The sequence below is a fragment of the Arvicola amphibius genome, chromosome 5 (genome assembly GCF_903992535.2).
Source record: "Arvicola amphibius chromosome 5, mArvAmp1.2, whole genome shotgun sequence".
In the NCBI taxonomy this organism is placed as follows: Eukaryota; Metazoa; Chordata; class Mammalia; order Rodentia; family Cricetidae; genus Arvicola; species Arvicola amphibius.
The window spans coordinates 112,265,774-112,292,655 of record NC_052051.1 but is presented as its reverse complement, the minus strand read 5'-3'; the positions used below and the strand labels follow the sequence as shown (position 1 = coordinate 112,292,655).

Genomic DNA, 26,882 nt, shown 5'->3' with positions numbered 1-26,882 from the left:
CAATTATCAAAATCAAAAAGGAGTAGGAATAAATAATGAAGAGATTTTTACATAAAGAAGCCTATTCAAAACTAAATTCAGAGAATGAACATTGATGATCAGTCTTGCTTCCCTATGCCAGAAAACTCAGAATGAACTATGGAGTATGCCAGACTCCAGAAAAATATACATTTTAATAGTAAGAAGAATATAATATGAATCTGGGAATGAGGCCACCAACTTCACTCAAGATAACGGGGCACAATAAAATAAGTTCTATAACAGTCAGTGGGGACCTACTTGCTAAAAATTAATTAATATAGTTTTCTGCCATTATTACCAGGGTCCACATAATGACCACAGCTGAAAGCAGAAAGGAGGAGTGACTCAAGAGAATAAGCGTTTACCAACATTATATTAAGTGCAATTACTTTACAAAACCCTTGGAAATCTTGCTTAAAAACAAAAAGAGGACTGGATGTTTGAACAGTTCAGTTATAAAGCAAACTATCAGCTTCTGTAACTGTAGCAACATTATAAAGGAGTGACCATGCCCTTGGCGTAGCTCTCCAGCCTCACAGAATGTTAGGTACATGAGCACTGTCATCATGCCCAGCGCCCAGAGGCAGCAGACACTCAGGCTATCAAGTATCAGAACAAAGTCTCTCCACAGACAATTCCTACAATAATATAATGCACATGTATTAGTAAACAGGTCATTCAAACATTTCTGAAAACAAAGCTTCAAAATAAAAGTGTGTTTATCCCACAAACAAAACCAACCAATGTCACCAAGTGTAGCAGTTTGAATATAAACTCATAGAGAGTGGCACTATTAGGTGTGGCCTTGTTGAAGTAGGTGTGGTCTTGTTGGAGGAAGTGTGTCACTGTGGAGGCAGGCTTTGAGGTCCCCTAAGTTCAAGCGCCTAGTTCACTTCACTTACTGCTGCCTGTGGGTCAAGAAGTAGGACTCCCAGCTCCTTCTATAGCTCACTGGGACTTATTTGGGGGCAACAAAGATACATAGTATTTCTCCTAGGGTATCAATTGAGAAGAACCTCCTCAAAATAAGTTTCCTAAGAACATGCCCACACAAATCTCTACCAAAACAGATTTTACTTCCCACCACAGCACCAGAAATATCATCAAGCTTCTTCTAAGAGACAGAGAGAGAAACAGAGCACGCGAGAGAATATTTATTACAATAAAATAATAATGAAGAGGCATTACATTTGACTTTTTCAATCAATGCCTTGAGTAACAAATTATGGCAGCACCATGTAAGTATTGTGAAAATGACATAAGACCCAATATTTTATATTCTGAGTAAAAACATTACGTAAAAAAATTCATCTTGAGTCGAGTGGTGGTGGTACACACCTTTAACCCCAGCACTTAGGAGGCAGAGATAGGAGGACCTCTGTGAGTTCGAGGCCAGTCTAGTCTACAAAGTCAATTCCACGAGAGTCTGCAAAGTTACAGAGAAATCCTGTCTCAAAGAAAAAAAAAAAAACAAAACAAAAACAAAAAACCTTAAAAAGAAATATGACAGCTTTTAAAAAACATCAATTTCAATCTAGTTGCAGAAAAGACTCTGGAATAATTTTTTAAATCACCTTTCATATGAATTTGTTAAATTTTGGTATTGTTGTAAACATCCACGGATCAATATATCAGAGCATGGAGCAGGTTAATATTGATGGAGAAATTCTAGCAATATTTAGTTATGGGTGACATGACCTGTGTCTAGCAGCTATTCTTTTTATATTTCTATAATGTATAATATATAAATTTGCATAATCTCTAATGTTTTATTATATACACGGAATATAAGACTTGGTTTCTACTTATAAAATTCTTGCTAGTTTCTATAGTAGGAATGAACAAACTCGTGACAAAGGCTCAGGAATACCAAATATTGCAAAGGAAGCTGCCAATACTAACCAATACTTCATCAAAGGGTCTAGCAAGCTTGGCAGGAAGGCACCTTAGGTCTGCTGGACAGCACCAAACCTAACTGGATAGTGTCAGACTATGGACTCCTTCAAGTATATCATAAAGAAAGACCTAATGAGGTCTGCATAACTAGCTGAAAATGCAGGCTGTTGACCAACAAAAAAGTACCACTGATGGGACAAAAGAGAGTCAACCCACAGCTTCTACTATACAATTTTATAAATCCTTCAGGTTCCAGTAAGCACCAGTATTTCAACCCAAATCTCTAAGCTTACTAACTCCCTCTGCCCCCTCAAATCCAGGTATGTACTTAACATAATAAAGTTAAGCCCTTTGCACAGTCCTTAGAATTTTATAATCAAATTCTAAATGAATATATGTACAATATTCTATTAAGAACCTAACATTTAACTGGATCTAATTGATGGCTCAATAGCATCAAAAGCAGGTGGTACACAGGCCTAGAAACTTGAATTCAATCCCTGGAACCTACAAAAAGAGAACCAATGCTACCGAGTTGACCTCTAACCTCTATATGCATGCAGACATATGCCCATACATAAAATCATAATTTTTACTAAAATACTCTAAAGGCAAAGTTTGCATTTCATAAATCCACCACTGCTTAATAGAAGACAAAGTATAAATGAAAACTAGTCAGCTTGACTTCTGATTTCTCCATTCATGAACTATTTCTTTATATTTATTTACTTTTTAGTATTATATATCTGTGTAGGATATGCTCATGCCACAATGTCAGAAGACAACTTGTAGAAGTCTCTTCTCTCCTTCCACCATATGGATTCATATAGGCTTAGCATAGTAGGCACCTTTACCTGCTGAGCCATGTTCAACTATTTTTTTGCCCTGAAAGAAACAATTTTTGATGCAGCAACTTTTAAAAGTACTCAACACTTGTGTAATTTAACCAAAAACTATAGGCTATTATTGTATTCAAGACAAAGGTAGACCAACTTCACATACAATACAGGTTTAAACACTACCCATGTAATTTTGCCTATACAGATGTAAGTAATGTTCAGAATAGGAAAAAAAATTCTCTACATCATACAGGATAAACAAATTGCTTGAATTCCTATAGAAAATGACTTATTATTATCAGTGTGTGCACACATGTGTGTGCACATGTGTGAATGGAATGGAGATGTTACCTGTATGTGTGCATGCAGAAGCAAGAGAAGGGTGTCAGGTATTTCACCCTCCATCATTCTCCACCTTTTTTTTTTTTTTTTTTTTTAAGCAGGGTCTTCTCACTGAATCTAAAGTTCACCATTTCAACTAAATTGGCTGGCCAGCAAGTTCCCAATCTCCACATTGCAATGCTGGGATTGCAGGCACAATGTAGTCATATTTAACTTTTACACAGATGCTAAATACTTAGAGTCAGGTCCTTCTGCTTGCACAGTCAACAAAGCCCTATGACTGCCTTACCTTTATCCTGCTGTGTGTGCCTCTCTTGGGTTTAGGAAAAGTAGAGCTAGGCTCCAAGCCTAACTACAGTGATCTTAATGGGGCCTTAAGGGATGTTAGACATTCTCTTCCTTCGCCCACATTAAATACACACACACCCTAAAACTGTTGATTCACCGGATTCTTAGCTGCCAAAAAAAGTAGACTAGCTTAGTGTTTGACATTTCCTTTTGGCAGTCATTAGTCCTTAATGTGTCACTGTCTACAGAGGATAAATGAAATTGTTCCCTTCATTTCTACTTCTGCAGTTCATTTTCTTGGACCTCAGAAAATGCATTAAAGATTAAATCTACCCTAGAAGAAAGTTGGCAATCGAAGATTTTGTAATATAATAACAATGATGATCAAAACACCCCACCACAACCCTTTTTTCACTAGACTGAGTCAGTTCTGGCTTCTTACAGGATACCTTCTATTGAGAGGAAAATTAAAGAAATGGGGAAAAAACCCCACAGAGATTTTCTAAAGTTTCTTGATGTTGTTGGTGAGCTACTCAATGGCATGAGAAAAGGGACTGCTAACCAGTTTTGCTTTGTAAAATAGTTTTAGTTCCCAATAATCTAAATTGCTGCTATTACTTTCTAACTAATCAACCCACAATTTTTTCGATTCTATCTCCTATCACTCTCTTCACTCTCTTCCCAATCCCAACCCTGTCTCTGTGTATCTTACCTAATATCAACATGCTCCGGTGCTTTAGAATGGCAATGTGCTTCTGCTGTACTAATACAATCTGCTTTAAGTCAGAGTTCTTCATTCTTATCTTTGTACCCCAAAATGAGCACCAAAAGGGGAAATGAAATGAAATATGAGTAGAGTTGTAAATGGAATACTATCAAATCAGGCTCCCTCTAACTAAGGGTGGTACCTTTTCAAAACTACTTGTCAAAACAAAGACTCTAAAATAATGTTAAGAAGAAAAGCAAGGGGTCTGGGATGTATTTCAGTGGCAATAAGTGGAAATTTTCAGTTCAATCTCCAACACCTCCATAATATCCTTCACCCCCAAATGCTTAAAGCACCTAAAATTGTAAGAACTTCTCAATAAAAAACTAGTAAGGCACAAGCTAGCCCAAATAAACAACAAGTTCTGTCCCATCAATCACTATCATTTATTATATTTTATTTAAAATTTAGTAAACAAAAATGAAAATGAAGACCACTAAGTTGTTACAGCCAAATAAATACACTGCCTCCTGCCACACACAATAGATCTTTAAAAATAGGACGAAGGTTGGATGTGGCAGTGTGACCATGGCAGCACATGCCCTGTGACCGAACGAACACTTGGGAAGTGGAGAAGGTGAGGTATTCAGAGTCAGCCTTGGGAAGAGAGAAGAGGAGTAAAGAGGAAGACTTGCTATATTTCTCGTTCATGTTGCTTCTCACCAAAGCCTCTCAGAACCTCAATGTGCTCTAGTATTTTCCTCCTTTAGTGTCCGCTGCTAACTGAAACATCACCCTATTATTTACATAGAAATCCCAGGAGAATTTAGCTGAAACTAGCAAGTCCACCAAGTGAAGAGTAGGGAGCTAAGTGGGATAAAATAAAAACTGCTGGTGGCTGGAGGAAGAAATGATGCTAAGGACAGCATCCTTAAACATCTAATACAATGATACTCAGCCACAATAACGATAAGCAACATCACTTTCTTAACTTTTCATAATGGGATTTCCCAAACATATCTTAGTCGGGTTTCTGTGATAAAATATTAGGACCAAAAGCAACTTAGGGAGGAAAGGGTTTATTTCAGTTTACAAGTCCAATTTTTCACCAATAAGATGGCATTTTTTCCCTCCCAACCTCCCATTCCCAGTATAGACTGGTTTAGCGTGGTACTTTCTATATAGACTCAGACTGGCCTCAAACTCAGAGATCCACCTGCCTCTGCTTCTCAAATTCTGAGATTAAATGTGACTCAAAGCAGGGAAAAGTAACTCCAACCAAGAATTCAGAGTAACTTTAAAGAGTAATTAGCAAGGACGCCATGGCATGTGATGACACACTTCATTCTACTTCACAGACTAACATAAAATGCAATAATCACAAAACCAGAAACTAGAATATGTGCAACTATAAAAACACAGCAGGAGGTTGATTGTTCCAACACATCTGAAAATACAATTTGCAAGACAACTTACAGGTCAAATGTTACTTTAGCATAAAGCAAGCTTAAAACATCTTCCTTGTAAAAGTTTTCAAGTCACCCCACTATGAAAAGGCCTTACAGCCACTTTTTGAGAGTGACCAAAGAAACAGTCATTCTTTGGTTCAATATGGCAAGTGTTCCACTTTTAAATAAACTATCTAGTGATTAGCAAGTAGTACTAATTAGTACCCACCAAGTGACCACAGACATCCTCCACCGCACAAAAAAATGAGGACATGCACTCAAGAAAATATACAATGCAAACTTCTGTGCTTCTAATTTTGTGTTATGACAAAGATGTGTCAACCAAGAAGGCAATTTTCAATAGAACAGGCCTGAAGTCAAAGCTGGAAATATCCTGACAGACAATCTGTCTGTCCTGGGGAAGGACAATTTTAAAGCAGAGCTTACAGAAGAACTAGAACTACCTGTCATAAAGCATCTGAACAGGCAACTCTAAACAACCGTATTTTGGAAACTGGGGAAAGGGCATGCCACCCTAAATCGAAAAGAACACACACGCAGATGGTTGGCTGGAGCACTGGCAAGAACCATCAATCCCAGCCCAAGCATCCTATTAAGAGCATTCAGAAGTTAAAGGTTCAGGGTCATCGTTCCTTATAGCAAGCTTTGCTTAAGAAAATAAAATAAGGGGCTGGAGAGATGGTTCAGTGGGTAAGAGCACACTGGCTGCTCTTCCAAAGGACCTGAGTTCAATTCCCAGCAACCACATGGTGGTTCACAATCATCTATAATGGGATCTGATGCCCTCTTCTGTCGTACAGATGTACATAAAGACAGAACACTCACATATAAAAAGTAAATAAATTTAAAAAAACTTAAAAAGAAAAAGAAACCATTATCTTAGTAAGTACTTGCTACCTTAAGCCCTCTGAAATACCTCACTACTCAAAAACAAGATTTTTAGATGAATGAGGAAAAAATATTCATATAGAAAGTTATCACTCATATGTGCATATTATATATACAATGCATATTTGTGTGTTGTAACTAGGACTATGAAGTCCAAGCTGATCTGAATTTACTATGTGGCCCAAGTGAGACTTAAACTTGTGACCCTCCTGTTTCTGTCTCCAGGGTGATAGGATAATAAGTGTGAAACACCAATAGCCAGCAGGCTTTCACAGGGGTGGGGGAATTACAGGAAAGAATTTGAAAAACTGAGAAAGAATTAACATCCAAACTAAGTGCTTCCCCTTACTATAATGCAAAGGGAATATTAACTGCATTACAGTCATGCATTCCACACCAAACTAGTAGCAAATCAAATTAAAATGTTCTGCCTGATATATTAGCATAATGAAGTCTCCTCAATATATGTCCAGCTCAATTCAAAAACTGGTCAATTACTATGTTCTTTTAAGGTCTTACAATTACCACGTTTTAGAACGAAACAAAGATAAGGGCTGGAGAGTTTGGAGCTCAGTAGTTTTGAGTACTTGTTGCTCTTGCAATCAATTCCCAGCACTCACATGATGACTCATAACCATCCATTAACTCCAGTTCCACAAGATTTGATGCCTTCTTCTTGACCTCCACAGGTACCAGGAACATGGGTGGTACAAAGAAATATTTGCAGGGACAACACTCAGACACATAAAACGTGTATTTTAAAACAAAGATAAAATGTATCCTTAGGAGCTGAACAGACAGCTCAGTAGTCAAGAGCACTTGTTCTTGCAGAAGGTCAATTCCCAAGAGCTACGTGGTGGTTCACAATCATTCTTAATTCCAGTTCAAGGGGATCCCTAAGCCTTCATCTGACCTGAGGGCACAACACACACACATGGCACAGATATACATGAAAGCAAAACATTCATAAAATAAAGTAAATAAATCTTGGGGGCTTTTTGTTTTGTTTGTTAATGTATCTGTAAAAAACATTCATCTTGGTTGAGCACAATGGAAGCTCACAGCGGTAATTCCAGTACTCTAGGAGGCTGAGGCAGGAAGAGTGCCTAAGTTTTAAGGCCAGCTTGGGCAACATATGGTGAAACTAACTAAAACAAAGAGGAGGAAGAGGAAAGAAATACAGGCAGGCAGACAGACACAGATACAAATAAACATGTCCTTGCCATCTTTGGTCTAACACAGACCTGTAACCTAAAACTAGAGTTCTAATCAAAAGGAAATATAAGGCATTTGGATAATGACTATCATACATGGGTTACTGTGCCATTCTAGACATCCACCCACCTTAGCTGGTTGGTTATTCAATTAGAATTATCCAACAGAAATAATATACAAATCAAAAATATATACCACGAATAGGCTTTTAAATTTTCTAGGGCTCACTCTTAATAAAGCACAAAATGAGATTTTACTTATTTTGATACTTATCAATGAACTATTTTACATTCTTTTTGCGTACTAAGTCTTTGAAATCTAGTGTTTAGTTTATATATACATTATAACTATAAAATACCACCTGTCAAATTTCAAGTATTCTGGCTATATGAATGGCTAACACAAGAAAAAGCACAGAGCTAGGACTATGTATATCCACAAAATGAAGCTTGTTTTCACCAATGTTACGAGCTCTCACTCCAGTTATATATGACCATACACTGTTGAGGAAGACTGCTCAAGACAAAACCAAATGGATTTCATTTCAAAAATTGAGTGTCCTGAACATTTTGTTAAGCTAACCTGACAACAAACTGTAAATCCTACTTAAACAAGTATTTTGTGCTTATATACAGAACCAGGTATTAAGGTTTAAAAAAAATTTTTTTCCCTCCTTTGAGACAGGGTTTTACTATATAGCCTAGACTGGCCTCAAACTCGGTCCTCCTGCATGTTTCCTGAGTGCCGAGACTGATTAAAGTATGCACAGCCACACCAGGCTTAATTAATTTCAATCCACTTACTGTGAAATCCTCAAAGATTATGATGCTCATCCAAAGCTATTTTTTACTCTCTAGAACCTCCATACCCAGTGCAACTTTAAGCCGACACATGAGAAGCAAAATAAATTGAACCACAATCACCAGATTTCATTTTAAGGGAATTGAAAATGGCATTTGTAAAGCCACAAGGATCCACTCTAGACCCTTCTACTATGAAGCCTCTGTGGCATTTCCATGTTAAGTCGAGTCAGCTGCATTACTTTTACATCAATATCACTTACACAGTCTACACAGTGAGTGAACTCAAACTTTCATCCCTTCAAACTGTGATGCAAATAGGAACATTAAGGCTGCTGGTCTCCTTGCCCTTAAGAGCCTTTAAAAAGGAATTTAGTAGTCACCTAATTTAAGTTTGATCTCATTCTGAACTAAGATATCACTTTTACTAATTACCTACTTCAGAGTCCTTGGGTTTAATTTTTTCCAAAAAAATGTTATCTGTATAACAAAAGACATTTAGAAAATCATCTCTCTTTCTCTCTCTCTCTCTCTCTCTCTCTCTCTCTCTCTCTCTCTCTCTCTCTCACTCTCTCACACACACACACACACACACACACACACACACACACACACACACACACACAACAAAGTCTGTAAGAGCAAGATTGAGTTTTTTGGGTTTTTTTTCCACACATGAATATTCTTAGCAACATGAATATCCAAAACTGTTCATTTTCCTCATTCTCCCACATCAGCATGAATTCATTAAGTGTACTTTTACTGAGTACTTCTTCTAGCAATATACAGACCATAAGAGGCTTTTTTAATAGTTTAGTCTTCCAAAAGTTTAAAACCTACCTTCAAAAATTATATTAATAAAGGAAATGCAATTAAATAACAATTCAAGGAAGTATACAATTCGGTGAAAAATTGCGAACACTGAGGAGATAATAAATAGTGGTACAGTTCAAAATGGCCTTCAGCATGAGATGGAGGGAAACGTGGAAACTTCAGTGACAATAAAGATATAGGTTTGGCTTAGTCTCACCCAGTAAGCCAAAGAGAAAAATGGAGAAAATCAAGCAAGCTTAAAGTAAAAAAAAAAAAAGGGGGTGGGGGGACAACTCCTGAGTCCTCTGTAAGAGCATAAAGTGGATGAGTGGTACAATTCTCAGCCTCTCTGTGAGAGCGCTAATGTTAATTAAGCACTCAGCATTTTCTTCCTTTTACTATTGTTGTGTATATGAATGGATGGATATATACACTTGCCATGTGTAGCCAGGTGTCCTCAGAGGCCAGGCAAGGGTGTCAATACCATCTGAAACTGGAATTACAGATGGTTATTAGTCACAATTTGGGTGCTGGGATCAAACTTAGGTCCTCAGCAAGAGCAGCCCATGTTCTTAACCAATAAGCCATTTCTCCAGGCCCCAATTACCATATTTTTTTACTGTACCATTAGTGACAGTCTTATCAGGTAGTTGTGAACTGCCCAATAAAGGTGTTGGAAACTGAACTTGGATCCTGGAAGAGTAGGAAACACTCTTAACTACCGGGCCCTTTTTTCAACTCTAACTCCATTAATTTTAAGATAAAGCCTCACTATGTATTACTGGCTAGCCTGGAACTCACAGAGACTCAATTGCCTGTAAAGTGAGTAGGCTATCACTCCTGGCTTTTATTAAATCTTGACAAGACTGAGCCTTTTAATGTTCCATGAACTGATGATGAAAAGAAATATCCAAAGATAATTTCCCAATCTGAATCTCAAGTACTTTCATGACCCCCACAACAATATTTAAATTTTCGCCTAAACATCTAATATTATCTTAGTGCCCACCGAAGAGTGCAACACTGCAGTCTTAGTATATATTTTCTTTATGAATGTTTATGCACTTTCCTATATCCATAACATAAAGAGAAAGTAATACTACTTGTACCTGGCAGCCAAGGAAGAAATCAGATTACTCATGACCAGGGTGACTGGGTAGAATCTGAGCAATCCCATAATTTCAAGGGCTATTTTGCAGACTATTTACAAAGTTCTGTATGATTATCATATGCCTACTGGAATATACTCAAAGTAGGTTCCTGATCCCAACTGCACTGAACACTTCTATATGGCTTTCAGTGATATACAAAATAGCAGATGATCACACACATTCTGGCTCATGATTCCTACATTATCAGACACCCTTCAACCTATACACTTTTTCATGATTTTATATTTAATCCACAGACAAGCATTTTTTAATGAATCCCATATATCCACTGTGACTCTCACTATTATCTATTTAACTCAACTTCTAATCTCATTTTTCTTAAGTAGACTGCCTACAATCAAAGCATGGCAACAACTTAAAATAACTTCCTTAACTTCACACATGGTTAAATTAGGTAAAAACAGAAAAGCATTCATCTTCACCCTGGGAACAGCATCATGGCTCACCATTACCCTTTCACTGATAAAGACATGTAAGTGAACAAAACAAAATGTGTAGCAAAGAACATATGAGAAAAGATTATCAACCAATATCTTTATTTGGAAAAGTGGTAATTAAATAAGCAAAACAAAATATAAAATCACTAGGAATAACTAATTTGTTTCATCACTTCTCCCTTTAAAACACGTTACTTTGAAAAATGTATTAATAGTTAATGAAACAGCTCACTATTTACACAGAAACAGTATCTTCTTCACCATACCAAGTGCTCAAGGATGAGGTCACTCATACTCAGCACACCACAGTCAAAGATTCACATCCACTGTCATTTATACAAAGCAAAGTAGTATCAGCATGGGGCAGTCAGTCTAGTAGGGGCACAGGAGATCCTTTAAGATACTTTTATTTATTTATTCCTTCCTTAGAATAGCAAAATACTGGGTATACAGTCTAAATTATAGTAATTTTAAGCTAGAACTAAATAATTAGAGTGGCAGAAGCTTAAGGGAAGGGGAAAGAAAGGCACATAAAGATAAAAAACCAACAGTTATGGTATTTTCTATAGTTAAAAAAGTCTAATATCAAATTTTATAATTTTTCTTTCCGATGTGTATTTTCTTTTATAAAGGTGCACAGATGTGCACATGTGTGTGGAAGCCTCTGGTGTCTTCCTCGGTTGCTCTCCATTATTATCTTTTTAGATAGGCTTCTTACTGAGTTGGGAGCTCACAGGATTTGGACAGACTGATTGATTAAGAAGACCTAGATATCCACCTGTCTCTACCTTCCAGTTCTGAGATTATAGGCAAGCACCACCATACCTACTTTTTAAATAGGTGCTAAGGACCTGAATTCAAGACAACACCCTTGCACAGCAAGACTTTAAAGACTGAGTCATCTTTCTAAACCCCACATGTAGATAAAACACCACACTAAATAAATAAACAAATAATAGGTGAGTGAGTGAATAAATAAACGAATAGAGGGAGAGAGAGAGAGAGAGAGAGAGAGAGAGAGAGAGAGAGAGAGAGAGAGAGAGAGAGAGAGAGAGAGAGAGAAATGAGTCTTTTTTAGGGGGTCACCAACAGCCATAAAATATTCCTCAGACATCTTAGTTCAAAGAGAAATTCTGACACTCACATTGCCCATGTACTCTGAAAGCAGGTCCTGTAGAGCCTGACGGACAGCATTACACTCTGCCACAATGCGCTCACGACGGTCATCACGCGTGCAAGATGAGTCAGCCATCAGGGCAGCTCCACTAATAATGCTTTCCAGGCGCTCCTCCAGTGAAGGTCTAAAGCGTTCCTCGCTGAAGCTCAAGGGATCCACAATGATTTGTTTCTACAGAGAAAGTGTTACTGATATCAATACTCATTTCTGTTCCCTCAGTTATTAAAAAGGCAAGGAAAGTACTGATTAAAAATATCAAGATGTAATTCCAGGGCTAGAGAGATGGTTCAGTGGTTAAGAGCACTGGCTGTTCTTCCAGAGGACCCAAGTTCAATTCCCAGCACCCACATGGCAGCTCACAATTGTCTGTAACTCTAGTTCCAGGGGATCTGATACCTTCACACCAATACACATAAAATAAAGTGAAATAATTTAAAAAAAAAAAAAAAGATGCAATCCCAATACCTAAAATGCGTTCTTTATAACAGACAAAGGTCGTTCCATGTGAGTTGCCAAACTGTATCAGTAATCACTTCTCAAAGAGAGCACTATTTGCCAAACAGGGTCTGAATAAAATATGTTATCACAAATGCAAACACAATATACCATGTTCACATTACTTTCCCTAAACATCTAAAGGTCAGCCTGCACAATACTGGTTATTAAAATTATCAAATGATAATTATAAGGAAAATAAGAACTCTATGTGCAGTCTATAACTGCTATAAGACAGATTTAAACAATTAAAGTACTGGCTTTTGTTCCTCAAGAAATGCATTTATAATGAACTTATGGTCAACTATTCAAATGTCTATTAAATACAACTGACCTTCGCACCAATGTCTATCCAAATATTTTGGATTTAATTTTGTTTTCTTCATAGAATTATGTTATTAATAATTTCAACTTAAATGTCAATTCCTTTTCCTGCCAAAAGCTTGGTATTTTTCAAAGAGAAAACATTTCTCTTTCCTTCCAAAGAACCTTGGGTTTTGAAAGTGATCATGCAACACCTCCAGTTAATCATTAGGCTATATTTTAGCTGAACATTTTTCTTGCTAGACTTGGTAATTACAGGATTTCTCTGATCAAGATTGAATACGGGGCTGGAAATGTAACTCATTAGTAGAGCAATAGCCTAACCATGTGTAAGGCCCTGCATTTAATCTCCAACACTGTCAAGTCCTGGGGGAGGACTTGATACCTTCTGGACCACAGAAATGAAGAAGAAATGGTCACAGATTTTAACACTAACACAGAACTGTGATGTAAAGATTATTTAGTACAGCCCCCTCATCTGACAAATGAAGACTGTGACCCTAAAAGAGAAGTGTTTCTAATCTACTATTCAATTTAGCACAAACATGGCCCTTAGTACCTTGAAAAGACAAATACTTAATGTTACCAAGTTTGAAGCAGAAGAAAACAATGGTAAGAGCATGTTACAAGACACATCCTAACAATTGTAAAGGTCCATGTTTAATTCTGTGAGAGAATTAGAGGCTAGGTGCAGTGGTATTTTGCCTAGCATGAATGGATGAGACCCTGAATTTAATTTTCTGCAATATAAATTTTTTTTGGTAAAAACTCAATTCAAATACCATTGTCTTTAGGCATAACACTACCTTCTTCTCATGCTTTATGAAAAGTTCTGAGTCAGTGCATATAAGCAAAAAACAATTATCCATGTTCAATACAGGGAAGACAAAATGCCAAAAATTAAAAAAAAAAAACTGTTGAAAACAAAATATATTTCATTACATTGATGCTATACTTCAAAACATTTCAATTATAAAAGATCTGCAACCTATGTCTGTTTTTTCCAACAACTGGTTTAAAACAAAGCTAGTCATGGTGGCTCGTGGGGAGGCTGAGGCATGACAGTAGGATGGAGGCCAGCCTGGGCTACATAGCCAGACCTAGTTTCCAAACAAATCTCAGACTACTGCCATCTACTGGAGGTCATGACTTACTTTGGGTTAAAATTGAAAACAAAGCACAATACATTAACGTGAGGACCAAAGATAATAGGAGATACATATCATATACATAGGAGAGATCTAGGGCATCATCTATAAAAGCATTATTATAAAAATTTAATTTCAAATCTGTTTCAATGTGTTTAAATTTTTGTGTTCATGAGCCAAAGCAAATCAGAGTACAGAAATCTTTCCATACAGTCAGGTAAGATTAAGATGACAGCAGTGTAATTTATCTACATCTCTCACTAGACCATGAGTACCCCAGAGACAAAGCCTACACACACTCTATATGCTTCTGTATCTATCACAGGTCCGTTTGCCAGATGGTCAAAATCCTGGTTGACATGAACCAGACTCAGAATCTCAAAAAGGACCATATTAAAAGGAAAAAGCACGACCACAAAGGAAACATAGGTTGCATAAAAGAATGCAGAAGTTTAGCCACTTGAGAGAGAGAGAGAGAGAGAGAGAGAGAGAGAGAGAGAGAGAGAGAGAGAGAGAGAGAGAAGAAAAATGCTTTTAGCCAAGTTACAATAAAGCAAACTTATGATTCATAATAATTTCTTCTACTTAGATTACAAATTTAATTGGAAGATGAGGTTTCATCACAAGCCGTGATCATATTTCCCCAGGAACCAGTTATCTTTTTTGGCAAGTGGTAAAGAGCCCCAAGTTTCCTTCCAAATATAACTTACATCAAAGTTGTTGAGAGCATATGCCAGCTCTCCACCGCCACCACCCTGGTGCTGGGAGGCATCATCTGATGCAGTAGCCTGGGCTGCATTAGAAATGCCTGTGACAGCTTGCTGTAGCTGCTTGTATATCAAGTCCCGGTTGGCTTTATAGGCTGCAACATCAGGGTGCTGTAGGCATGCCTGCGATGCAGTATAAAGGATTGGAACATTTTTCTGCAGGATTCCTCTAGCTGCAGCCATCTGATCACGATGGCCTACATCTTTCAGTTCCTAAAATAATAAAATAAGAAATTGGTGGGTTTTTATAAGGGTTCTATTCATATCAAGACATATCTGTGTTAACCTAGCCCAAAAGTAAGATAAGAGGGAGTTCTGACATCACAAGTCTCAGGCCATGTGATATGGTCATTTGTGTGTAAACTCTGTGTTCAATTTCTTTTTATGCAAAACAGGAACAGTACTATAGCTCTTTTAGCACTTTGAGAAATAAAATGGAATAAAGTACCTAGAACCAAAATACTACTAAATAAGGCATGAAATAGAAGTTACAACAGAGGGCTGGAGAGATGGCTCAGTGGTTAAGAGCATTGCCTGCTCTTCCAAAGGTCCTGAGTTCAATTCCCGGCAACCACATGGTGGCTCACAACCATCTGTAATGAGGTCTGGTGCCCTCTTCTGGCCTGCAGACATACACACAGACAGAATATTGTGTACATAATAAATAAATATTTTTTAAAAAGAGAAAAAAAAAGAAGTCACAACAGAAAACATCCTGATCAGGTCCATATAACTAAAATAGATATACAAGTATATATAGACATATTTAAAGGAAATAGTATGAAATTTTAAGTTACCTAAGTTTATTACAAGAATTTTGTGAAAACTGAAACACAACATGGTTTGTATATGAACTTTGCAAATCAACTAGGTACGGATATGACCAGCAATTAATTCTCTTAAGTACACAACACCTCCTCCCTTGTTTTCCTACCCAGAGGAACAATTCAGAATACAAAACAATACTCTCTTCACAAAGAAAAATCAATCAGGTCACTAGCCATTAAGTCATAAAGAGAAGGCTCATATATTCCATGATTTTAATTCATGCTTATAATATTCTATAAATGTGGTCTTAAGCGAAAATGTCCTTTTTCATTTCCTCTACCCCATAAGTACAAGGACACGAGGCTGCTGGCAGTATTCCCACTAATGACATCTAGAACACTAAGTGGGATGGGTATACTAGGTAATAAGGACACACGAGATGGGAAGGAAGCACGGCTGGCACCATGCCATTACTAAAACGTAAAAAAACACAGGAATCTTTGGTAAATGTGGATCACTATATAGAGGAGGAATAACCCTAAACTCTAAATCTGTTCCAACAGTATTTTACGTATGAACATAAATTTTCAGCATTAACGTCACTTATTAAATACTAGAATACAAATTTAAATGATTTTAAGATTAGTATTACATGTATGAACTGTAGTGATATTTCATTTGTATTTTAATAAATATTAAAGATTGCCTGAAGATCAGAGAGTAAAAGAGCCCCACTGGTTAAATCCCAATAGTCATGCTAGTTTGCTACAGAAATCAGGCAGTAGCAGTGCACACCTTTAATCCCAGTCTAGAGAGGAATATAAAACAGGAGGAGACAGCTCTCAGACACAGTCTTATTCTGAGGATTCCTGGAGGTAGGATCGCCATTTTGGACTGAGGTAGAGGTAAGAGCCAGTGGCTGGCTGTTTGTTTTTCTGACCTTCAGGTTGGACCCCAATATATCTGTCTCTGGGTTTTTATTAATGAACAGGAAGAGAAAATTTAAATAATGTAGAAAAGTCAAAATCTCAAAAGTCTCACTTAGCTATTTAATGGCTCTTTTCTAGACAACTTCTTAAACATTAGAGACACTAAGTGGTTCCTTTCTTCTGAAACTTCAACTCCACATATATTTTGGGGTTTACATCTTCATTCAAACCTTATACAGTGACAGCTTACTTTTCGACCTAGAATTCTTTTCTCATTTGGAACCTGAATTTTTGAGTAATAGCTCACAGGATGCCAAATGCCCTGTAGCATTGGGCTGAATACTCAGAAACAGAATCCCGTGGAGTTAGACTGTGAATCATTTCAAGACTCAAGTTATGCAGTTGTGATCCAGACACAGCAAGCAAGATGTGACTGCCTCTCCGAAAAAGGTACCAAGCCACGTGACTAACAGACAAAAATTATGGGCTAATATAAGTTGTAAGAGTTAAGAAGAAGCCTAAGGCAACCAGTTTATGATTAATGTAGACTTCTATGTGTTTCTTTGGGACTGAATGACTGCAGGATCGGGTGGGACAGAAACCTCGGTCAACAAATGGTGCCCAACATGTGGATGACTGCATCCACAGAAAACCTGACAGAGCTTGGAAAGTAATTCTAGACAGAAAAGAATAGAGTTAAGCACGGCTTATTGATAACAGCACTTTCTTGGGTGGGATCTGCTTGCTAGAGGCAAGCGCTCTCGTTTAAGAGAGGCTTCCTGACTCTGCTTTAGCTGCAAAACCTTGCAGCTCTTTCAAAAAGAGGTCCTGCCATGAAACACTTAAATGGTGTTAATGAAAAGCTGACCGCATGCTTTTTGGTAGCAGGGACCTTGAAATGCCATAGAGTTGTGGCAATAAACATGGCTCTAGCTAGTACCTAGGCCGTGAAGCTAGAATCTCAGAAAGCTAAGGAATGGGCTGGATCCAGCCATCAAAGCCACAGCTTTAATCCTAGCAATATGGCCGAAAAAGGTACCAAGCCACATAGCTAACACAGACAAGAATTATGGGCTAATATAAGTTATAATAGTTAATAAGAAATCTGAGCTACTAGGCCAACCAGTTTATGATTAAAAAAGAAAAAGGACTCAAGTTATGTCTTAAACATGTGGCATGCACATTCTGTGGGTGTTTTCTGAATGTTCTGCTCTCACCACAACATCAAGAACCTCTTAAGCCTCCTAGGGCCACTGTTCCCTTTAAACATTTATATGTATAATCAGCCTGAGCATTCCTATGTGCTTAAAAGCTCAGTCTCTTACAAAGGCTGTCACAGATACCCACGACTACCTAAAATTTACAGGCACCAGAATGAGTTACTTACCAACACCCGATCTCCCTAAGTCACTGACAAGTCTAGGACAAGAAGCATCCACTTTTCCAAAGACTATATTAGGCTGTTTAAAAACAAAATCCTGTGGCTTTAGAGAGTTAGTGATCATTCAAGAATAAAGTATTACAAGTACTGACTAGTGATGATACTTCAATAACTGGAACATATTTTCTATGTGAGCATTTTCTGAACAAACTCTTCATTTGCCATTTGCCAAGCATTAGGGACAAATTATAAACAATGAAGGGACTAATACCCAAATCTCATCTTGATGGAGGGTCATCTGTATAGCTGTTGTTTCATTGGTTAATTAATAAAGAAAACTGCTTGGCCTGATAGATCAGAACATAGGTAGGCAGAGTAGACAGAACACAATTGTGGAAGAAGGCAGATGCTTCAGGCAGTCACCATGCCTCTCCTCTCTGAGTCGGACGCAGGTTAAGATCTCTCCTGGTAAGCCACCACCTCGTGGTGCTGCACAGATTACTAAATATGGGTTAGTCAAGATGTGAGAATTAGCCAATAAGAGACTGAAACTAATGGGCCAAGCAGTGTTTAAATGAATACAGTTTCCATGTAATTATTTTGGGTAAAGCTAGCTGGCGGCCGGGAGCTGGGAAGCGGCCCGCAGCTCCATCTACATCATCTATCCTAGTTGCTGAAGTTCTACTTTCCCTCTTTAGAGTCATTTTTACCTTGTACAGGTTTTTGTTAAAAGATAGTAAAATGGGCACTAATGTGGGTATTAGTATTGCAATTTGAATAAATCAATCATTAAGTATTTCTCAAGCTGTACAGTGCTGATTAGTAATTCAAATTTTGGTGAAAAGTAAGCTATAAAGCAGCATGACAAGTTAATTATAAAAGAATTCTGTGAAAAGGAAAAAAAGAATTGTGTTTTAGATTGTGTCATGATTTCTCAACTTCACCAATTTGGTGAAGCAAATGAAGGACAAACAGAAAACATAACAGAGAAAAAACTACTTTATAAAAACTACTGACTTACCCATCCCATGCACTGTAAATAAGAAATAAAAGCTAAACTCTAAGTAATCTAACATGACTCTACTAAAAGAACTGGAAATTAAGTGTAAGTTTCTTCTTATTTCCCTCTAAACAATATAGAACTGTAGCCATAGATATACTTGATCAGATGCTTATGCATAAAAATGACTATACCTGGTATCTGGCAAAAACCCAACCAGTATAAATTTAAACAAATAAAACACCAACAGTACCAAGCCAAACAGTTGTGGAGTGTTTCTTCAGAAAACAATCATGCAAGTCAAAGTATGCAGATTAGCTAAGGAATAAGAGGCACTGAGTTCTTATAAATATCTCAAAAATCTTTCTGTATATGAATAGATGACAATTGAACATCAAAATACCCAGTACGTTGAGGAACCACAGCTAACAATGAGGCACAGGTCATACTTTACAAAACTTCACAGGTGTGCCCCTTACCTCTGCCTTTACCCTGGCTATGGTATTAATGTACCCAACCCCCACGTTTATGTCTTGGAAACAATGCCCCAAATCACATTAATATTTGAAGATGGGGCCTTTGAGGAACAAACAGAAATTAAATACTTCATGAAAAGTGTAACCCCAATGGTGACATTAGTGACTTTGTAAGGCAAGGAAGAGACCCGAGCATTCTTGACAAAGGAAGCTCTCTGTCGGCTCAATGCAGTAAGAAGGGTCTTCTCAATTGCTGGTGATGGCGCATTGCTCTTAGATATTCCAAACTTTCAGAACCATGAGATAAATGAAAAAAATCTAAAAGTAAAAGAATTAAGCAAACTACATTTAGGGAGGTAGCTGAGTGTACAACACTTGCCAAGACTCTAAGTTCCATCCCAGGATGGGATAGGGTAAATTAAGTATAATCTGTGAAAAGGTGAAACCCAAGAAATTGGGAAGCTTGTATCACTCAAAATCTCAACAGAAAAAAAAAAGGCAATATAATGAAGAATTAAAATAATGACTGTTACCAAAAAAAGATGTAAGTGAAGGGTAAACATAAGGCCACTGGAACACAGGCCTGAAGGAACAAGAGCCGGCAGTCACCAAAACTTAGAAACAAGGTCTACAGAGTGTGCCTTTTAGTGACCAAAGACCAGCAGCTATACATAGCATAGCTTCACTCTCTTTTCTCTTCAGATTTTCTATTATGTTTCCACTGGCCAAACCTCAACAGGAACCTAAAGAAAAGTGAGCTCATGGGTACATCCAGACAGGTTATATTCCTAAGGCAGGCAGAGGGCAAACAAGGGTAGAAATCAAAACACAGAGAAACTGAGTTTTTTTGGTACCTAATTTCAAGAACATTTAACACTTCCTGATATTTCTCTTTAATACACTGAGATCATGTATACCGGTGGTCCTCAACCTTCCTAACGCTGCCACCTTTTAATAGAGATCCTCATATGAGGTGACCCCCAACCATAAAATTATTTTCATTGCTACTTTATAACTGTAATTTGCTACTAAATTGTAATGTGAATATTTCTGGAGCTAGAGATTTGCCAAAGGGTTTGAGGCATACAGACTGAGAATTGCTAAAGTATAAGAAACTCCTAATGAACTCAGGGCACAGAAAAATTAAAACTATGGCAAAATTACTTTCTACTAAGCTTCTACAATTAGACACAAGTTCTTGACTATGTTTAACTTAATAAAATTTAGCCAAATATCCTGGTACATGCCCAGTACTCAGATATTGGGGAGAATGCATAAGACAGGAAGATTGTAAGTTTAAGGACAGCATTGAACTATGTGAAACAAACATATTATGAAAATCTGAGTGAAAATTATAGCTTTGCTATTGGCACAATACTAAAAAGATTTGGGGGGGGGGGGGACAGGAGTTCAAGACAGGGTTTTTCTGTGTGTCCCTGCTGTCCTGGAACTCGCTCTGCAGGTCAGGCTTACCTCAAACTCAGAGATCAGCCTATCTCTGTCTCTTGAGTCCTAAGATTAAAGGCATGCGCCAATGCAGCCAGGCTGAAAAGATATCTCTTAATTTAAGCTCTTACTGAAACTATATGAATGGGAAAAAATAATGATACCATTAGAAAATTTAGACAAACTAGGTCTTCTCCACTAGATATAATAAAATACTCTCCGGCCTGTTTTACATAGTGAGTTCCAGGTCAGCCAGGGCTGTAAGACCTTGTCTCAACAGACAAAGGACTAAGTAAGTAAATAAGATAACAAAATGTCTGCGAATCATGCTTGTACCTGTTGTCTTTTCGCTGCCATAATGTTCAGCTTATCTACTTCCGGTTTCAGAGCCTTGTATTGTATCCCTAAGTCTTGCTCATTTCCGGCATTCTTCAATTTCAATATACCATCTTCCACCTAAAAAACACAACCCCCAAAAGCAAAACCAGACAAATCTATAAATAAAATGAATAAATTCTAAGATTCTGCCTTCTTTAACAACTATTCAGAAAACAATCCAAGCAAATACATTGTTGTTGATACACCCTCATATTACCCGAGTGCTTCGAAGGAGATGGGGAGCCCCTAACCAGTTTATATTTTGGTTTTCTAATTCTAGAATGCTAACAGTACACAGAAACATATAAGGAGTATTATAGAAGACAGTCAGAAGAACACCTTCTTTAGTAAAAACGCGACAACAGTGTCCTATGGTAGAGTATTATATATACTTGAAATAGAGAAGAAACTGAATAAAGCAATCACTGGTTCAAAACCAAATTAAATCTTAATGCTAAACTAAGTATGGGCAGCATCACCTTCACTATGACACAAAGAAGAAATTATAGCTATAGACCCAAACTTACAACTTTCAGCTGAACAAGTAACTTGTAGACGTCTGCCATGTCAGCCAGAATCAGCAGCCGGGTGACAGCAGAGAGCAAAGCTCGAGCTGCCCGCACCATGTTACCTCGCTTCACAGAAGAGCATGGGTCATCCGCAAACTCCCCAGCAGCACTCTTCATCAGATCGCCTATTTAGGAAATGAAAACATAAAACCAGCGGAAATTAACCCAAATAATTTATTTATTAAAAAATAATGCTGGGTGTGATGGCACCCGCCTTTTATTTCAGCACTTGAGAGGAAGGGGGATCTCTATAAGTTCAAGGCCAGACTGGTCTAAAAGTAGAGTCGAGGACAGCCAAGGCTGTTGCACAGAGAAATCCTTCTCAGAAAACCATTAATTGTTTTATTTAAAGGGAAAATAGCACACACATATACACGCATTTTAAGAGTACTGTTTCTGTTTTTCTCCCTTCGATTTGTACTACAGTGAAGTATCCTCATATAACAAGCACATCAGGCATGCAAGTGGTACACAGACATACATTCAGACAAAAACATCCACACACATATGAAACAAATTTTCAAGAAATAAAAAAAGTGCCAGGCAGCAGTGGCGCACGCCTTTAATCCCTGCACTTGGGAGGCAGAGGCAGGCAGATCTCTGTGAGTTTGAGGCCAGCCTGGTCTACAAGAACTAGTTCCAGGAAAGACTCCAAAGCTACAGAGAAACCCTGTCTCGAAAACAACAACAAAGAAAGGGAGGGAGGGAGGGAGGGAGGGAGGGAGGGAGGGAGGGAGGAAGGAGGAAGGAAGGAAGGAAGGAAGGAAGGAAGGAAGGAAGGAAGGAAGGAAGGAAGGAAGGAAGGAAGGAAGCTTCTCTCATATATGCCAGGTAGCCTCAAACTCTTATATAATTGAAAATGGTCCTGAACTCTCAACCCTCCTGCCTCATCCACCTCCACAGTGCTGGTATTAGAGAGGTATGAGCTGCCCACATCTTACAAAGAGATACTATTATGCTGTACTAAATTTTTTGTTTGTTTGCTTACTTTCATGGTAAGTATTTAGTGTGTTCATTTCTTTGTTTTGAGACAAAGTTTTCTGTAGCCTGGGTTAGCTATGTAGTTGAGGATGATCTTGACTTTCTGACACAAAGAGCTAGCCCCTTCCCAACATATCTGTAATCCCACAATCTAAGAAAACAGGGCATTAGAATCAGAAGTTCAATGCCATTCTAGGATACATAGCAAGTTCCAGGCAGCTTGTGATATGAGGCCCTGTTTTAAATGGCAAAGAAAAAGAAAAATGGAAGTCATCTTTGCAAGTTTCTTAATAATAAAGTAGATGTTAGCTTCTAACAGGAACTGTTGCAGCAGCTACCTCCTTCACTCAACCTTTACAGCACAGAAAGTTACTTCTAAAAAATGGACCTGGTCCTACTGCAATTTACCAGTCTGGGAAACTCACCTTACTGACCCTTAATCTTACATGGTTTTCACTGCTTTCTTACTGACATCTATTTATTTACTTGATCATTTGGAAGACGCAGGTGCCACATTACACATGAGGTCAGAAAACAACCTGCCAAAGTTGGTTCTCCCCTTCTACCATATGGACTCCAGAACCAAACTCAGCCACAGGTGTCTTAATCTGCTGAGCCAACACAACCACTTCAACTTCCCCACATTTTAAAAAAGCATTTCCAAGCTCAGATTCTCTCTAGTCCTCAAGGGAGTTCTCATCTCCCTCACTTAACTATCACATCAACAGCTTCACATCCCCATAGCCTACACTCTATGCCAAGAAAACTTCAAGAAAAACAAAATTTATCATTTTTTCTGGAACAATAGTAATGATATCATATTTTTATTTATGTGTATTTGTATGTGCACAAGGAGGCAAGAAGGAATGTCTAATGCCCTGGAGCTGGAGTTAACAGGCAGTAGTGAGCCATGGAAACAGGTGTTTTCTTAAGAACTAAACTCAAGTCACAAGAGCAGGAAGTACTCTTTAATGACTGAGCCATCCCTCCAGCCCCTTAAAGATACTTATAGCTTTCTTCTTGACCAGAACTCTTCTATATTCAAAGTCCAGGAAGGAAAGAAGGGGAAAGGGGGTATACAAGAAAAGGTAGGGGTGAGGTAAGAGGGAGATGGGGAAGAAAGTGCCCCCCCTTTTTTTGTCAGCAGAGGAACATGGCTACAAATTACAGTTCTCCTGCCCCAAGTGTCTTTATTAATGGGATTTGTTCTCCTTTCTATTTAAACAACAAATAGAAAAGAATCAGTGCTACATAGTAAAAAGGGGACCACAATGTGTGTACCACAGGGAAGACTGAAATAGACTAACCTGAGCCAGAATATTGACTGTGTATAGTTAGCCTCAAACTCATGCTCCTGGCATGAGTTACAAGGATGTACCACTGCTCCTGGCTTCAAAAATCCTTTTTAAAGGGTTTACAAAAATCAGATATTTAATATATGGGTAAACCACAGGAAAAGTGGTTATCTGCAAACCCAATCTCACTGTTATTTTTTTCTATTTACAGTTGATGCCAGAAAACAAATTATTACCTTAGGAAGGCACTTCTGAAACATTTTATGAGAGCATACTTTTTGTTATTGTCAAATCCAACAGAAAAAAAAATTTAAGACATCGTCTGGATATGTTTTTTTGCAAACCAGGAAAAAAGGGCCCTGCATTAAAATGACAGAAGCTTCCAGGTAAACAACTAAGTAATATTAAGCATCTTGAATACGTTCAAATTATCTGTTTCAAGATCAATTTTATGGACATTAAGAAAATTCTAAAACCTATCTTATTTCCCAGGACTCTGTTCAATTTATTCTCTTTAACTAATCAGGATTTTTATGCCCTGAAACCTTTTCCCTCTCCTTTATCTCATTATCTGCCTTCAGCATTTTTACTTAAAACTTAAGCATATATTTATATACATCATTGTATCTATCAAACTGCTTAAAACTATGAAAAGTGAGTAACATTAACGATATTTTTTTAAAGCCTTAGGGCCAGTGAGACTGCTCAGTAGTAACAGTGCTTGCCACCAAGCCTGGGGCCCATCTACGGAGCACAGACGGTGAAGGAAATAATTGGCTGGTCCAGGAGTTCACTGTAGCATACACACATACACAGAGGAAAAATTAAAATCTATCACTTGCTGGTACAATAGTGTATTTGAATTGTCTCACTCCATGGAAAATATTATATACTCATAAAATTATATTATCGGGAAAAAGTAACTAGATTCTAAACATCTTTCAGAATTATAAAATAAAAAAAGACACAATCAAGCACAATGTACCCATGTAAGCATAGTCACAGAAAGCAAACTGCAAATTTCTATTATATGTGTATGTGTGTCTGGGTATATGCATGTCCACCATGTGCATAAAGGAGCCCTCAGAAGTTAGAAGATAGCACTGGATTCCCTGAAACTGGAATTACAGAAAGCTGAGCTACCTTAGGGGTGCTGGAAATGGAACCAGAGTCCTCTGAAAGAGCAGCCAGTGCTTGTAACTGTCAAACCATCTCTCTAGCCACAAACATGATTTCTTTGTTACAAAATTTTAGGTAATTTATTTTTTTTGCTCTTAGTATCAAAACAAATCAGCACAAAATAATAATAATAGCTGTTCCTTTTTGATGGTGCTATTTTGTTTTTGAAATGCAAACTTTTGCTTAAAATTCTTTTGGCCAGGCTTGGTAGCACATACCTGTAATCTCACCTTTCAGGAAGCAGCAACAGCTCAAGGACATCCACAGCTATATCAAGTTGGAGGCTAGCCTTGGTACAGGAGATCTCTCACCCTCCCTCCCTTTCCTACCCACTACTTACCTAGTACTATACGCGCACGCGCGCGCGTGCACACACACACACACACACACACACACACACACACACAATTTTATTAAGGTCAGGCAAGGCGATTTGTGACTGTAATGTTAATATTCAAAAAGCTGAGCAGAAAAAAAAAAAATCACAGATTCAATGACAATCCAAGCTATGAGATAAGACTGTTTCCTCTCAATTCTCCAAAAAGAACCATCTTTCTTTTTCATTCTACCCAGAGTAGCAAGAAACAAACATTAAAGAAAACATTATCATACAGTATCCTATACCTAAGAGTTTAACATAAGCCACAGATCTCAACACCTAAAGAAAGAGAATTTCAGACACGAGAATGGAGACAGAAGTAAGAAAATCAATCACTCTACCACTAGTAGCAATCCCCTCACCCTCACCTTGCACTCACTGATAGATATCTGGCAAAAAACCCTGGGCCCCTGGATACATAATCACTACAGAAAACATGACACACAATTCCTGGAATCTCTGGCAGGTACTTTTCACAATACTTTATTTTTTGAAAGTGAACCTAACCCCATCAAGCTAATATCAAGTTATTTAAATCTGAATCCACAGATCCTAGAAAACCTCTCAATCTACTCTCTTCCCAACCCCTGGTGGCACAAAAAGAAACTTTGAATTTTCCACTTTTTATAGTTGGCAGAATATTTCTTTAAATTAAAATAGAGTACCACACATATTCATGTTCTCATTTTCCTTACTAATTCAAGTGTGCCCTGCTGCTATTCAGAAACACTCCAAAGAGAGACACTTGCTTCCTGATTACACATTCAAATAAATGCACAACATGCATTTCAACTTGGAATCACTTTCTTTAAGAAATTAACTAGTAGAAACCAAGTTACTGCAACATCACGTCTCAAGTCATGCCAAAGGCAAATGTTAACACTTAAACTGGGTACGGTGGTGCACACCTGTAATGCCAGTACTTGGGATGCTTAGGTAGAAGGACTGATGCAAATTTGAGGCCTGCCTGGGCTACAGAATAAGAGTCTGTCTCAAAAAAACCCAAACCACCCCCCCCCAAAAAAAAAAAAAAAAAAAACACCAAGGCAGTACAATGGTGCACACCTGTATCTCAGCACTAGGGAAGACAAGAGGTAAGAGGTTCAAGAGCTCAAGATCATCCTCTGCTACATCACCAGTTGGAGACCAGTCTTGTTGGCATGAAACCCTATCTCAAAATTTTACGAGGCCAACAAGCTGGCTCAGCAGGTTGTGGTACTTACCATCAAGCTGGACGACCTACCCCAGACACAACAGGGTAAGGTGAAAAAACCAAATACCTCAAGTTGTCCATTGATTTCCAA

At 37.9% G+C, this 26,882-nt stretch overlaps 1 protein-coding gene across 2 annotated transcripts in view; it reads right to left on the bottom strand.

Moving 5' to 3' along the window:
• Nucleotides 1-26,882, bottom strand: part of Ctnna1 (catenin alpha 1) — a 127,907-nt gene that overhangs the window by 61,805 nt on the left and 39,220 nt on the right. For both annotated transcript variants that reach the window (XM_038329399.2, XM_038329400.2), the window contains exons 4-7: nt 21,703-21,869; nt 21,134-21,253; nt 14,741-15,010; nt 12,031-12,234 (exon numbers count right to left, since the gene is read on the bottom strand). In XM_038329399.2, the coding sequence (XP_038185327.1) occupies nt 12,031-12,234; nt 14,741-15,010; nt 21,134-21,253; nt 21,703-21,869 (761 nt within the window). The remainder of the gene's footprint in view (nt 1-12,030; nt 12,235-14,740; nt 15,011-21,133; nt 21,254-21,702; nt 21,870-26,882) is intronic.